This window comes from Dermacentor variabilis, chromosome 11 (assembly GCF_050947875.1).
Source record: "Dermacentor variabilis isolate Ectoservices chromosome 11, ASM5094787v1, whole genome shotgun sequence".
Classification (NCBI taxonomy): domain Eukaryota; kingdom Metazoa; phylum Arthropoda; class Arachnida; order Ixodida; family Ixodidae; genus Dermacentor; species Dermacentor variabilis.
Genome location: NC_134578.1, coordinates 6,317,023 through 6,331,815, shown reverse-complemented (window position 1 = coordinate 6,331,815; position 14,793 = coordinate 6,317,023). Strand labels below are relative to the sequence as shown.

General features: G+C 46.0%; 1 protein-coding gene across 1 annotated transcript; it reads left to right on the top strand.

The window, feature by feature from the left end:
• Positions 1 to 3,150: 3,150 nt before the first annotated feature.
• LOC142564445 (glutamate receptor 1-like) lies at positions 3,151 to 13,493 on the top strand. Its single transcript, XM_075675446.1, has 8 exons — positions 3,151 to 3,466; positions 4,496 to 4,596; positions 5,388 to 5,475; positions 6,852 to 7,007; positions 8,216 to 8,375; positions 8,504 to 8,721; positions 10,369 to 10,655; positions 12,772 to 13,493. The coding sequence occupies exons 1-8, from the start codon at positions 3,392 to 3,394 to the stop codon at positions 13,040 to 13,042; spliced, it is 1,356 nt and encodes a 451-aa protein (XP_075531561.1). The 5' UTR covers positions 3,151 to 3,391; the 3' UTR covers positions 13,043 to 13,493.
• The last annotated feature ends 1,300 nt before the right edge of the window (positions 13,494 to 14,793 follow it).

The window sequence follows — 14,793 nt, the reverse complement described above, 5'->3', positions numbered from 1 at the left end:
GGAAGGCAATCCCATTGTATTATCACGCTTTCGTTGCTTTGTTTTTCTTTCCAACGTTCAACGTCGCGAGGTAGCAGGCGCAGCCATCGGTCGACACCCATAATCTTCAAACGCAGTGGCCACTTCAGATTGGACGAGCGGGCACGGGATTGCCTCCTTACTCTCTTTTGGTTTGTCACGTGATCCGGATAGGTGGAGCGTCAATGTCGGCCCAACGTGAACGTGACGGACCAATAAGAAAAAATTACAGAAAGACGTGCAGGCTTTCGGCCTTATGTTTCTGTGCTTGTATTCAAATTTAAATCGCAAGGAGATATTTTGCTGAGTATATTTTCATCATAAAACATTCATGCAACAAACAGGTCAGTATCGTTGCCGACGCAGTCATCAAAATCGACGATGAGCGAATGCACTCATAGAGAGGATATTGATTAGAAGAACGCAATATCTTCTTTTTTTTACGACCGCGACTGCCATTCTTCTTTTTTTTATATATAACGACTGAAAATAAAAGCTCTCAAGAATAGAAAATCCTTAGCTACAGGCTTCATTTGAATTTCCGTTCTGGTTCGCTCTGCGTGAGGACTAATGCGTTGATAAAACGTGGCATCTTCAAAGACGATGTCAAATGTCATTAGGTGCCATTAGGATATTTCGTTGCATTGTTTTCGCATTATTTTTTAAAAACTAATTCGTACTTTACCAAGAACGATAGATTTTGTTTACAGGAAAGGCAGATAGGTAGGCCTGAGCTGTTGCGCTCTACTCTGCTACTGGAGAAGAGGGAAAGGAAGTGAAATTATAGTGACGAATAATAGTGAGGAGACGGGAATGAATGGATTCGATGCCTTTGTATACAATACACAACGGCTCAGTACTAAAGCCGCTTGTCTAGTTTCGTGGCACTCCTATAAGTATCTTGTTGTCGGCCCCTTATCCTACTGTCAGGCCACTATACAGCGTCCTTTGCTCTGGCACACATGCTAAGCAATCACATAAAGTGTTCAAGCGCTTCGGGCGTATGGCAGTGTTCGCAGTCAGGGCTCTTCGATCGTTCGGTAATATGTGAGTAGCGGCGGGCGAAAGCAACGCCTAGACGCATCTTGTGTAGAGCAAGGGCGCCTGGCTGCCCATAATCATTGCCGCAGGTGTACGAAAGTTGGGATCGAGCACGTGCAAGCGTGTGGGGGCATTGTCGGCATGAGCATGATGTCTGGGTGTCTTACTCGATCACGCACTTTCTTAGACAATAGAAGTCGCTGCACTCAAGACTAAGCTTACAAACTCCATACGTATTCTCCGTGTCTTATGATGAATGAGCTGGTGTTCGTGTGGGCGGAGCTTGTCCCATGTGGGCAAAGTGGGTAAAGTTGCAACCTCTTGTACGACATCAGGATCCCAAGGATTGTTCTTGTTGGAAACACAATAAGATCCGCTTATAGTGTTGTAAACACAGAGGCAAACAACATTATAGAATACTTATATATCGGTTGTTCTCATTTTTGATACTGCCCGAGTAATGGGCTTACAAAAGTACTTTTCGATGGCATTACGGTTCATAGCGTGATAATAGTGACTACCGTCTTAATTACCACATTTGAACATCACCTGAAATGCACTTGCTGGTATTTTGTTTAAATTTAGATTGCAGAAAATGTAGGAAAAATAAAATAAACATACAAATGGTTTTGGTGGAAAATCGTCACAGTTGTATTGAAAATAAGTCATTAGTGGCATAGCACAAATAAATATAATGTTAACTAGAGGACGGATTGATGCGAGGGAAAAAGACGCAGACAATGCAAGCGACTCCTTCAGACAAAAAGCTTTCTGCATTCGACTGCAGCATGACAGCGACGTTTCTGTGTGCTTATCTGTCTTGTGTTGCCGTTATTTTTGCGCTACTTTTACTATGAATATAAACCAATTCGCCCAGTTCTACAATTTATTACATTCAAATTTTATCACGTCCTTTATATTTATGATGCAGTGGAATAAGTAATGAGTGTGCCTCTCACTTTGATTCGTCCTAAATGAGAGATAAAATCAACTTTGCAAGGAGTTTTGGTCGTGGCTCCAATAGAATCACATCCTCTTGACGAAGTTTTAGACATCGATTTAGTGTCACGAATGCCCCTTTCGTCGGCCTATATCTACGTTGAATATCTTATGGCTCCAAGAGAATTACCGCGAGCGTGGTTGTTGTAATCAGCGCTTACGATTCATCGTATTAGACACTGCGCTCTGCTTATTTAACGATGCAGGCTTACATCATAAACCTGCAGTCTGTTGAAAAATGGGCGGCAGCTCTTTCAGAAAGATGCTTCTCTTGATTGCTTTATTCGTAGCGCGAACAAGTGGGCCTAACTTCTGCGCGGCACAGGACGATTTTCGGCGATCCCTACTCGATCACCGACTTCGGGACAGGAAACGAAGAATGGAAGTAATGGAAAATGACATAAAATATCGAAAAGACTTTAAACAAGTTCCTGAACAAAAATTTAGCGCAGGTAGTGCTTTCGGCTCTTATATTCTGGTTGTTTAGCTGCTCCAATAACTGGCATGCGCGTTGGGCCGTGAGTTCAAAATGATCGCATTATGGCCTATGCTTAACACAACCGTGGCTCCAATGAGCCCGACTGACTACACGTTATGATTGTTTTTTGTAAAGCAGAAATGTCATTTGTCATCTACGAACTTACGTTCAAAGATTGTTGATCAGAAAGACGGTGGTACCGCTCAGAAGCTGCATCCAATTTCTAAGCGAGAGGAAAGAAAAAGAAAGAAAGAAACGCAATGATTAGGAATGGCAGGCTTTCAAACGTCTCTTAATGCTTCATACGCTGCTCTGTTCGAAACGAAGCGCCCGATAATAACTTTGTTTATGACATGAACTCGCGTGCATAAAATAGCGAAGCTCAACGAAACGGTAAAGAGCGTCGATTCTCGTAATGAGCCACGGCCCGCGCCGCATAGCGGACACCATAAGATGTTGGGTGAGATATCTGTGAGCAGTAATGGCTTTTACGATTTCTAAGAGATTTCGGGTGAGCTTATAACGCGCAAATTCATTAAGCCGCTACAGGCAACCGTGTCGAGCTGCGGTCGCCGTCTCATTTCGGCGTCGTGGTGGGGTTTAGTGCGGCGACATTTTTCACTGAGCTGAAAGCGCGATGAAGGAAAGCGTTTAGCTCTTCAGAAGGGGAGCAGGCTTTGTTGTTAAAAGTGCACGGCATCTCGGTGGGCGCTTCGTAGAAGCTCAGGCGGGGCTTTAGCGACTGGCTTAACGAAGTTCGAATAAAAGGAGTGCCAACCAAGCCGTTTGTTTGTCAGCATCAACTGCGCTAGCGCATCGAGCCGGTCTTGCGGAACTTCAAGTGCTCGCCGAAAAATGTTTTTCCCAAAGGTGGACGCACCAGCCAACGCAAGCATCGAGCAGGGATATCTTCGTGTCGTCTACCAGAGCGTGAGGAACTTGATTGATTGCGAAAACTGTGGACAGCACGTATGAAAACACGAAATGCGCACAGATATGAAAAAGTAAAAACGAAGGAAGTGCAGTGTTTGAGTAGAAAATATAAATTCTTCATCCACACGCTTTGTCTGATGGTTCGCACAGCCTCCAGAAATATTACACCAATAATAAATTTCTTTAATATCTCTGCTATGCGCTCGCTTCTGCGTGTGATTGTTAGGCCAACATTTTCACTTGCAGCGGCATTTGACGTTCGTGCTGATTGCTGAAACATTGTTCCTTTGTACTTTCACGTGTACGATAGCTTTCTTTTTGCCGGTGACGTTTTCAATTTGGTTAATTACTGCTGTCAAGTTATTGTTTGGCTTAAGGTACACCTGCTACTGTATCTGACATTTCTCGAATGTGTCGCCAATTCTGTCGCAAAAGAGCCTTATCTAATCAGATTGCGCAAGCCACGCCAATAATGTTGTGCAGTCAACCACAAAAGTTTACGGACCACGAGATCCCAGAAAACGTCCAATTTCTGTGCAGCCTGCAATAGTAGTCAGTAAAACCGAACATCACAATGTTGTTCACACGTACTGGTAGATGCCGTAAATGCGAATACTAGGCTACGATGTGAGGCTGCGCAGATATTCAGCTTTTATCTAAGATTCCGTGTTCCGTAAAATTTTGTGCTTGACTACATTCTCTGATATACGCAAGCGATTAGCCTGGAACGTAGATGTATAAATAGCGGGCAGACTTGATTTTATAAATAGCCGGACGTATCTAGTACTAACATGTTGAATCTTACAGTTGGTTCACCTTCATTACAAGGTTAAACAGCACTACTGGAACCAGGACACAAAGAGGCCGTTTTTAACGAGGACACGTCCTGCGCTGCGGGATTTTTTTTTTTTGTCGTCATTGCACTCGCGCAGTTCAAGCTGTTGTTGCACCTTAGTCGCTACTTTATTATATAAAAATGTTTCTGCATAACATGCTCCGCGTGTTTTCGCGTTCTTCTTGCGCCAGATGTTTCCATTCATCGTTGTTACGCAAGATGCAAACGGCCATCGCATGTCCGGACCTGTCGCCGAAATGCTGGCGCTCATCATACGAGGCCTCAACGTCAGGTAAGCACGTCAAAGGTCAGTGTCGGCGTGGGACAGGAACAGAAGAAGAAAAAAAAGACTGGCTATTCTTTGCTTCATTTTAACTGTCCGCAACACGAATGAGACGTGGAACTCATTTCTTGCTCGCTAACAAATAAATCGCCCGAGAAACGCACTTGTTCTTACTGTAAGTGACTACCCCAATGCTTGCTACTGCGTCCGTCTGCGTCATTGCGTTGGCACGCCTCTGTTTGATTGCCGTACAAGCGAGAATCTCAGCGACGCTCAGCTAGCTGCAGTTAAGAGTCTTTCAATACCTCAGCCTGTCAGCTCCCCCCTCTCCATCCATCCCCCAACTCCTGTCTATGTGCTGTTTAGAAAATTGTGATATCATATTGTCATTCTTGAGTTACAGAGATGTAAACTTCATACTTGAGTTTCTTTTTTGCAATTTTGCAATTTTGAAGAAATAAAAATATATTAAGGATCCACTTCTGCACTTGATATGAATTCTTGTCTTCGTTGAAAAAACAAGTTATCGCAATCGGATCGGTGCAGTGGTTGCCGAGAACAATTTCTTAGGACGTATATATATATATATATATATATATATATATATATATATATATATATATATATATATATATATATATATATATATATATATATATATATATTGTTTCTCTTTGGTTTTCGTACATTTAGATAGGATCCCCTGAGAGAAAGTTTCCTTTTAAGCGTGCATTGCACAAGACGGGACCTATTCAGGTCTCCGTGCTGAAGATTGCGTATGCATTTTCTACTCCAAACAGGCCGGTATTGTCATTACCACCGGATGGCCAGTGGGGGTACAAAGTGAACGGTAGCTTCACTGGAGCCATCGGCATGTTACAGAGAAAGGTGAGCGCGTACATGGGGTTAATTGATTGATAACCTGACAGGAAGAAGTATCCGTTGAATCAACAATGCATTTCCAGAGTGCACATACACCCGCGTCACCACTCCAAGTGGTTACGTCGTGGTTTTCGTAGTTTATTTTTTATGTTCTGGTTAATTTACATCTCCTATATTTGCGTGTTGTCTTTGTGTCGCGTTAATTTAAGATTACCTTAAAGAATTTCTCGTATTTCACTATACATGTATTTACACCAGAAAGGTAGCGCGAACAATGGAGACAACGACAAGACAACACGGGAAGCATACTGAACACTCAGTTATGAACAAGGTACTTTTTCAATTAGAAAACAGTGTGTCTTCCCACTGGATGACGCGATGAAAATGTAGCTTATTCAAGCATCCGAATTCATCGTATATATGGCTGAACTTGTATGAAAGGTCACACGAAATGTGGCTTAGCATAAAACGTTGTTGGACTAGAGAGGTAGGTTCTTTAATGAGAACTGGAGAATTCTGCCTGGCGGCTCGCTTAAGCCATGCTACTTTAGATGCATGCGCTGATAAATGCCATGATACGTACAGGATATAACACAGACACCTAATGCACAGAACACGCACAATATGCAATTAAATGATCTTATCGAGACCAGCAGTGTCTAGCGTAAAAGTTAAAAGCGCCTTCATGGTGGCAGACAGAAACGGTCTACAGTGCAAGTAGATGTGTGCGATCGTTGAGGTGCATCGTGCACGGAAATTAGGATTGTCCTTTGGAACCAAAAGAAGCTGCAATAGCAGATAAAATCCGCTATTCTCCCTCGTAGAATGCACGCGGGGCACCGTGGCGATCATATCCGTCTAATTTTATGCAGTAAGTATATTGCGTAGGCGACGTTCAGACGAATACGTTGCAGACAAGCACGGTTACCTGCCAAGTCTACACGGCATAGCGAAACCACACGTTGCGTGGTAAGTGCAAATAGTTGTGTGCTGCTGTTCCAGTTCGGTACGGATAGCACACTGTGAGATTAGCGCAAGAAAAGGCATTTTAACTGGATTATCTCTCATAGAAATCTCTTGTAGATTATCTCTCGGTATCGAGATTTGCTTCGAGTAGTTGCTGTGTGCTGAACCAACAGTGCAGTAAGCATGTTCGGTAACAAATCAAACGTCTGTTTTGGTGACGTCCACGCTATCACTACTTATCTTTGAGAAACTTGCTACATGAAACAATTGGGTGCGCTAGTGGCCTGCAAGGGCTCTCTGTACAGAGAGAGAGATGCAAGTGAGAGAAAGGCAGGTAGGTTAATCAGAGTTAAAGCCTCCGGTTTGCTACCCTGCACTAGGGGAAGAGGCTCACCAAGTATACGTGCATCGCGCAGGAAGTGGACCTGTTCATCGGCCCGGCAGGGCTGATCGCCGAGCGACTGGAGGCAGCCAACTTTTACCCCTATGTGTTCGGCTACTCCACCATACTGGCACCGCACCCACGGAAGATCGTGGACCCGTTTAGCTTCGTCAATGCCTTCCAGTCCCAGGTAGTTACCCAGCGTTTCGGCTCCTGCGTTGCAGCAAAAGCACTTATGCGTCCAGTGGGCGCATGGTCATGGTGACATCCACTACAGTGGGTGTTCTAGATCACGTACTGGGTGCACGTTAGAGAATTCCAGGTGGTCAAAATTATTCCAGAGTCCCCCACTACGGCGTGCCTCATAATTACAGCGTGGTTTCGGCGCGTATATAAAAGCGCAAAATTTATTTAGATCACCCACCCTCCTTCTTCACCTGACATGCCACCTAGTTTCCTTCCCCTCCGATTACCGCTACAACTTCGCAGGCCGAAAATGTCTCCCCCGGCGGTAAACACGCGCTCTAATAGCCCCGAGTGTCTGCTCCATTCCTGATAATATAATTCAGGTGGAGGCAGTCTCTCTCTGGTGACTTCGGGCTGGGTTGGCGCTTACCCCTTGCGTAATCTGTTCCTGGGGCCCAGTGCGCGAAGACCCCGTGAAGGGCCCAAAAGGGCTCTGCCCCCGCGTCTGCAGCGGATGCTCGCCGTCTCATGCGGCTGTGCCCGGGGACAAAGGTCACAATTAGAGGTGTCGAGACACGGGAAAGACCACCCACTGACCACGAACAGTAAATTATGGATGGTAAGTTCCACAGGCCGCTTATGCAATGGCGGTGTTTGCGTAGCGCACGAAAGTGGGAAAGGAAGGACAGAGACGGGTAAAGAGAGCGCTCTTTACTCGTCTCTGTCCTTCCCGTCCGCGTGCTACGCAAGCACCGCCGTTATGAACCACGACCTACTCGCCCAAGCCTCTACCCTAATACGCTTATGCAATTTCGATACAAAGGACTACACGCATTTATTTAAGCATAAGATGTCGTATGACAGTTAGTATATATTTCACATACTAATGCAATAAAATCTGTTGGAAGTCAGCGCTACGTCTTGTCTCGTCTCGCCCACAAAAACCGAGCAGTCAAAAAAAAAAAAAAATCTGTAGCCGTCAATTCCGTGAATATCGGAAGATGTCAATAAATGTGTGCGAGCACGAGAATGACGAATCAATGAGAGGGCTCCGAATTTTCGCCTTGTCTGAATCTCCCGGTTAGTACCTACCATACATGTTTATTTAGCATCATAAGAATGTTAAATAAAGTAGTAGTAGAAGTAGTTTCGAGTATTTGCTCTCCAGTGCTTGCAAGATTTTACCAAAGCCCCAGTCTTGTTCTCCCTGAGGTCTGGCTGGCCATTTTCCTGAGCTGGTTCCTGGTGGCTCTCGTGTCAACACTCGGAGAGTCGCTGCTTTCCACGCTGGCGCCAGGTCGCGGCATAAGCGTGCGTCGCGGTGGCTACTGGAACAGCCTCTGGGGTTACCTGCAGTTCATGCTTCCGCAAGGTATGTTGGTTCAACACTGAGCCTCCTCCTTCCTGTGCACGCCTGTCTCGTGCGGACTCTCATTCCGGTGGCAACTTGTGGTCGAAAACTTTCACCCTTGGAACGCCGGCATGACGTCACGATTGCAGGCTGCAACAAGTGCACCTCGAGCGAGTTTGGGCGCGTGCTGCTGGGCTTCTGGTTCCTGGCCATGCTGGTGCTGATGTCCAGCCTCGGAGGCGAGCTCAAGGGAAGTCTGCTCGTCAAGGACATCGAGGATCACGTGGACTCGGTGGACGACCTGCTGCGTTTTCCCTCAATACGCATCTCTGCAGAGAAGGGCAGCGTGCACGAGCGGTTCTTCAACGTGAGCTATGCATGATACGTTAAAGAAATACTGGAGAAAAACAAAATTCGTTGGGCTGGCTAAAACGATAAGACGCACACACGCACGCACGCACGCACGCACACCAAGTACGCGCACATTTCTAGACTATAGCAACTTTTTCGTTGGTGGAGTTAGCGGAAAGACACAAGAATTAATAAAAAGGCCATTTGTTCCTGTCTGTATTTTACCAGAAGTAAGAAGTGACCCAGTGACAAATCGCGACACATAATTTAGTAAATGTTACAGTGCTAAAGATTGCAAAGTTGGTTAAGTCTGAAAAACTGTTGAAAACGTTAGTGATGTAAGGGTGTTAAAATGCTTCGTTATTCTAAATTGACCAAGAATATACAACCAGATATGTGTGATAAGGTTCTAATGCCTTCCTGACTTTCTGACTAGTGCTGACACTGAATTTCGTAAAATCTCGTAATTTCGTAAATACGTAATTTCGTGAATCTCGTAAAAATACTCTAATATCCACTCGGAAGAAAGAAGGATGCCGACAAAAAAGGTGTTTATAAGTTTTAGACGTTTCAGGTTTGGGTTCGTGGACCAGGCTTCCGTACGGAAGTCGGAACGTCTAATACTTATTAACGCCACTTTTCTGGTGGGCGTATCCTTTCTTTTTCTTCTGACATGAACTACCTACTCTACCAGAGGAGATGTCGTCAAACCATCGACTTCGTCAGACTACAAAATGCCATTCACTCAGGGCATTTCGTTTGCCACTTGCTCTTTGTTCGCCGCGTCAAATCCTACGGTGTTTCACAGGCCATTCGTCTACAAACCCACGGCAGCGCACGTGCAAAGGCTTACGTTCCTGGTGTTTTAGATTCATAACTAAATGTGCCCGTCTCGTCTAAACAACCCGTCTCGAGGGCTACAAAATTGCGAAGCCGTTTTGTAGCCCGCGAGACGACACTAACGATTCCGACGTCAGGATAAAGCGTTAATATTTTCGTCATGTGACGAATACGTTTTTGCGATGTAGCACTTTCGCACAACATTGGCACAATTGCCGAATTGATGACTGCGTTTTTTACAAACTCTGGAACAACCCTACTGCATAAGAAGGTGCGCCAAAAAGAAAAAAAAATGAATGAGCACTGGAAAGCTTGAGCTTTTTCAGAAAAGTAATGATTAAGCCCTGTGCAAAGATTCCCGTCTTCTCCAGCCAATGAAGAAGAAAACTACGCGTGTCAATTCATCTAAGATAGCCTCCGGGAGTAAACTAATAGAAAAATCAACTTGCCAAAGGCTGGCCGAGGGTTGTTCATTGATCGATAATGCCAACGATGGTGTCATGACGCAAATAGGGGCGATAGGGTGCGTCTATAAGCTGTATGAATGAAACTCTCAACGCACAGACGACAGCCAAAGTGGAGTCATCAAATGCGACTTGGTTTGCTGTGCTTTTCGATCAAATTGCTTCGCGGTTTTGCTATGAGCAGCAAGTCAAACATCGCAAATCAGGCCACGAATGAGTAACTTTGGGCGCATTTGAGACTCGGACGAGCGCATATATATATATATATATATATATATATATATGCACCATATGACCAACAACTTATGATTTGCAGAACTTTGGTTTGAAGTGCACACAACCACACTGGATTCTTTCAGAGACCGGCGCACCCGACGTTTCGCAGTCTGCTTCCGCGGCTGCAGCCAGTTCGGGGTTCGCTGACGTCAATGGAAGTGGCGGCCGCCATCTTGGACAAGGTGGAGGCCCGCAGCCACGTGTTCGTGCTGCCGCTGACGTACCTCAAGGGATTGCTCAACGCGCGCTACACCGACAGCGAGGGGCGCTGTCGCTTCCACGTGGTTCGTCATCCGCTCTCGCTGACCACGGTCGGCATGTTTCACCGCAAGGACCTTGCGCCGGACACAAGAGAAGCCATCGAGAAAAGGTGCGCCGGCCAGTCATCTCCTCAACAATCAAGTGCGGGTATGCTGGAGTGCGCGTGGTGCGTAAGTCGCCCCCCTAAACTTAGAAGCTAGCTACAGCTGCACACACGTTAACTGTTCGCTATAGTAGCGCAAAGCACTAGTACGCTGAGAAAGAAGGCACAGACATCATCCTCATCATGGCCATTATCCTCAAATTGAAAGCTTGTTTTGAACAACAGTCTTTGATCGCGCCTCTGGAGCTCGATCTTCGGACAGTCTTCTAGTATTACGTGGGGACGACATGTTGGTGTCTCGCAGCGCGCGATGCGCCGTCTGCTTCGCAGCAGGAACATAATCCTGGAAGCTACCAGGCGTCTCAGAATGCTGGCGATACGAGAAGCGTTGCAGGTGTCGCATTTCGACGGGGTACTAGATGACACCACAGGAAAACCGTCGGCGTTTGTACCTTGAAGCTCACCGCACGTTCCGCTCAGACCACTGTGTGCTCACAGCTGCTTAGCAGGGACGCGAGTGTGTGTGCGCACAACGCCAGCTGGGGAAGGCAGAACGCTCACCGGGCTGCAGGGCCGATTCAAATTTGGGCTTAACTCTAGAACCCGATGACCCCAATAACACACCAATAAAGACACACTCGACACATTCCATGAAATTTGTACACATTACAGACACCAACGCCTAATGTATCCACCTCTCTCTGTGCCTAGAGCGCACCAGAGAGAAATATTGCAGCGCCAACTAGAAATAACCACTTTTCTTACCTCGCGCACTTTGAACTTATTCTTTCCAGTCACATACCCGACACCCAAGTGTCGCTTTTGCCCTGTCCCGATAGCAGATATCTTCCATATAATGTGGCAATGCCCCATCAACCCCCCCCAGCCTCCCCCGCACACTCAAACCAATAATTAGTACCGAGCAGGTGTGGGAGACTGCCCTGCGCAGCTCCGATCCCACCCTACGGGACCGAGTCCTGAGGTGGGCTGAGGATGTAGCGGAGGCCTACCGCGACTAGTTGACGGGCTTCTAGCCACATAATGTGGTCACGGACGCCTGCTGGGACTGGAGTACATAGACCTCCCTCTCTCCCCCCTCCACCGGCCCCTTCCCTCTCTTAAAAGGGAAATACTGTTCATTCATTCATCATTCATTCATTCATTGAGCAGAGCGTGACGGGGCGCCACTTGGCTCCGTCGTATTAGCAGCCGTCTGTGATGATCTCAACGTGAAAGCCGCGCATGCGCTATCAATGTCGTGAAAGCAGGGCAGCACCAGCGGTGCAAACATGCCTCGGATACGGCCGCTCGATCTTGTTCGAACGGAAGTGCCCAAAGTTTCCGCATCATTGCTATCGCTACAAAGACACCATAGGTTCAGGAGTAACCCCCGCCTTTCAAATTCAGTCGACGCGTTGGAGCCTGGTTAAGTCCCACAGATTGGATATACTGCGTGTCCAACTGCTAATAACAATAATAGAAAACCTAAGACGACAATAGTTTCTATATTCAATATTCCCATACTATCATACGGGATTCTGCACGTGCTTTGTAGAATTAACCGCATTTGGAAAGATCGCCTGTGGCAAATAGTAAAATTGCGATCTTCGACCGGAAAATGTTAACAGACCTTGCCTCATACTTGTTCAGTAGACTGGACAAACTTTACTAAATTGCGGCTCATTATCTTTACAAAAGACAAATAAGAATTATTAACCACGATGCTTAACATATAATAATGTTAATATTTTATTATACCATAATATATACATTATTATTATGTTGTACACTATAAAAATAATATTATAAAGAAATAAGTAAATAAATAAATAAGATGCAAGAAAGCTTGTTTTTTAGTTGTGTATTTATGTTTAATAAACGTCTATTTCCCTGTATGTCTCGCTTGATTTCGCGCTAACCACATGAGCCACGAATCTAGCCGCCAACTAGCCTGCCTAGCAGTTTCAACTACACTTCTTGCAGTGATGGCGAACACGTTCGTCTGTTCCCATAAGCACGACTAAAGCGTGCGCGCTATTAGGGTATGACTCGTTGCCGTTGTCATGTTACAAACGACATGGCCATTTCAAATTCACATTGCTTTCTTTGCTTTCGTGACCAGAGCCCGGTACATGATCGACAGCCACCTCTTCGAACGCATGATCGACACCCGAGTCATCAACTACACTCGCTGCTTGCAAGAGGAAGAAGACCGCGTCGACGCACTCAGCATCGGAGATGTGCACGGAGTCTTCTACCTCTACTTGGCCGGTGTCTGCACCTCCCTTATCGGCTTTGGCCTCGAGTTGGTTGCGTACGCTTTGTCACCTCGCGAGAGCAAGAGGCGCAAAGAAACAAAATTGTTGACGGTGCGAGTGCGCCGCATTAAATAGAACTTTCAACAGGAGAACCACAGCAGCATAGTGGGAAAGTGGGAGAGGACACGTATTTAAAACCGCTTTAGCCTCTTGTAGCCCGATTTTTTGGCCGAGGAAGAATACACGAGTTACAATGCGAACTACTTTGATACGCTGTTAGAACGCACAAAATTAGCTTCACGCCCAATGTATGGCGAGAACGCTATTGGTGCGAGGACTGTCGAAGGTATGAACAGCACATGCACTGAACACACAACTTATCGTTAATGAAAAAAAAATGGTAACAAATATACAAAAAAAGTGGGTGAATGAAAGGAACAAGTCATGATCCTGACTGCGCAACCAACATAAAGGTTAGACTCGTCGAACACCGCACGTGCTAGCGAGATAGTGAAATTATTTGTCGCTGAGAGTGATAGACACTTGATTAAGACACATGTCGCCTTTCCTTCCCATATGGAAGTGCTCCACCACCTCACGGGTCAGTTGCTGGCCAAGACGGAATAAAATAGTGTCACAAGGAACAGGGAGTGTTCACCCTCATTGGAAGAACAGATCATTGTTTTATAAGTAAGAAATTACAGCAGGTAACCACGTAATTGCATGTTTTATTGCGATAGCAATTATATGGACATTTCGGGTGCATTTCTGCCGTCGGCGTTGCCGTTATCTTCCGTAAAAAGTGTAAGGGCGATAAAATCGTCACCGCGCGCCATATGCTTTAACGCCAGTGAAAGCGTGCGAGGGTGAGCCCGGCATATCGCGGCTTAATCTTGCGCACGCAACGAAGGAAAGCGGGTGGCAAGCGCACCGTTTTCCGTCGCGCTCAAAGGTTTGGGGGTGGGGTAGGGAGGGGAGAGTAGCTCGTTCTACTCCGGGCCGCTGTATTATGATGGCCATCTGCGACGGGTACAGAGTCCGCCTGTGCGCTGTGTTTTCGCCGCGTATTTCGCGTTGATGCGAGAAGCAGCATGAAGGTCAATTCGCTCGCTGCTGCTGCCGCGTTTCCTCGCTGCAGTACATGACGGCGAATTTCCGCGGTCATCGAGTGAGATGCGTTTATGTCTGCATGGTCGCGCGTGGCACTATGCTTGGTAATTTAGTTAGTATGCCTATGTTTACAAGTTTATGCCGCGGCTAAAAGTACTCTCCTTACTTCGTATAGCTGTCCACTAGTTTGCTATCGCAATCGATGCTTCACCTTTGGGGCGAAACTGCGACTTTTTTGTGAAATGACTAATCATGACGTGAAAATAAGGTTTTATATTGCCTATGCGTTCAGCACACATTTAGGATCAGATTTGTTACACCACAAAATCGCAACAACAGTCTAGAGGTGGTTAATCGCCTCGGTCGGCACTTTGCCTTTTCTTTCTTCATTATGGGGGAAGCATAGCGGTTGAATCAACGTTCCACACGCACCAAAATGGTCGTGTGAATTTGGCTAATATTATGGGGGCTAAGTTATATATACATGTGCATAATTACTAAAAGAAATGTACTAAAAGGCCGCCGTCATCGTAGCTCAAAAAAAAAAATGCCAGAGCACCGCAAGCTTAATGCGAAGGTTGTGCAACTTTGGCTCTATCTAATCAGCGGAAAGCATCTTTTCCTTCCACTTTCTTTTTCTTTCTGTTTTTTAATGTTGCTACGAACGATAGATGCCCATTTATTTCACCGATCGCGCTCTTCCTTCAGAGGTGCACTAATTCTTGTTCGACTCACGAGTGGCTCTATGCCAGAAGGGAGGCAAAGCGGGGATCACA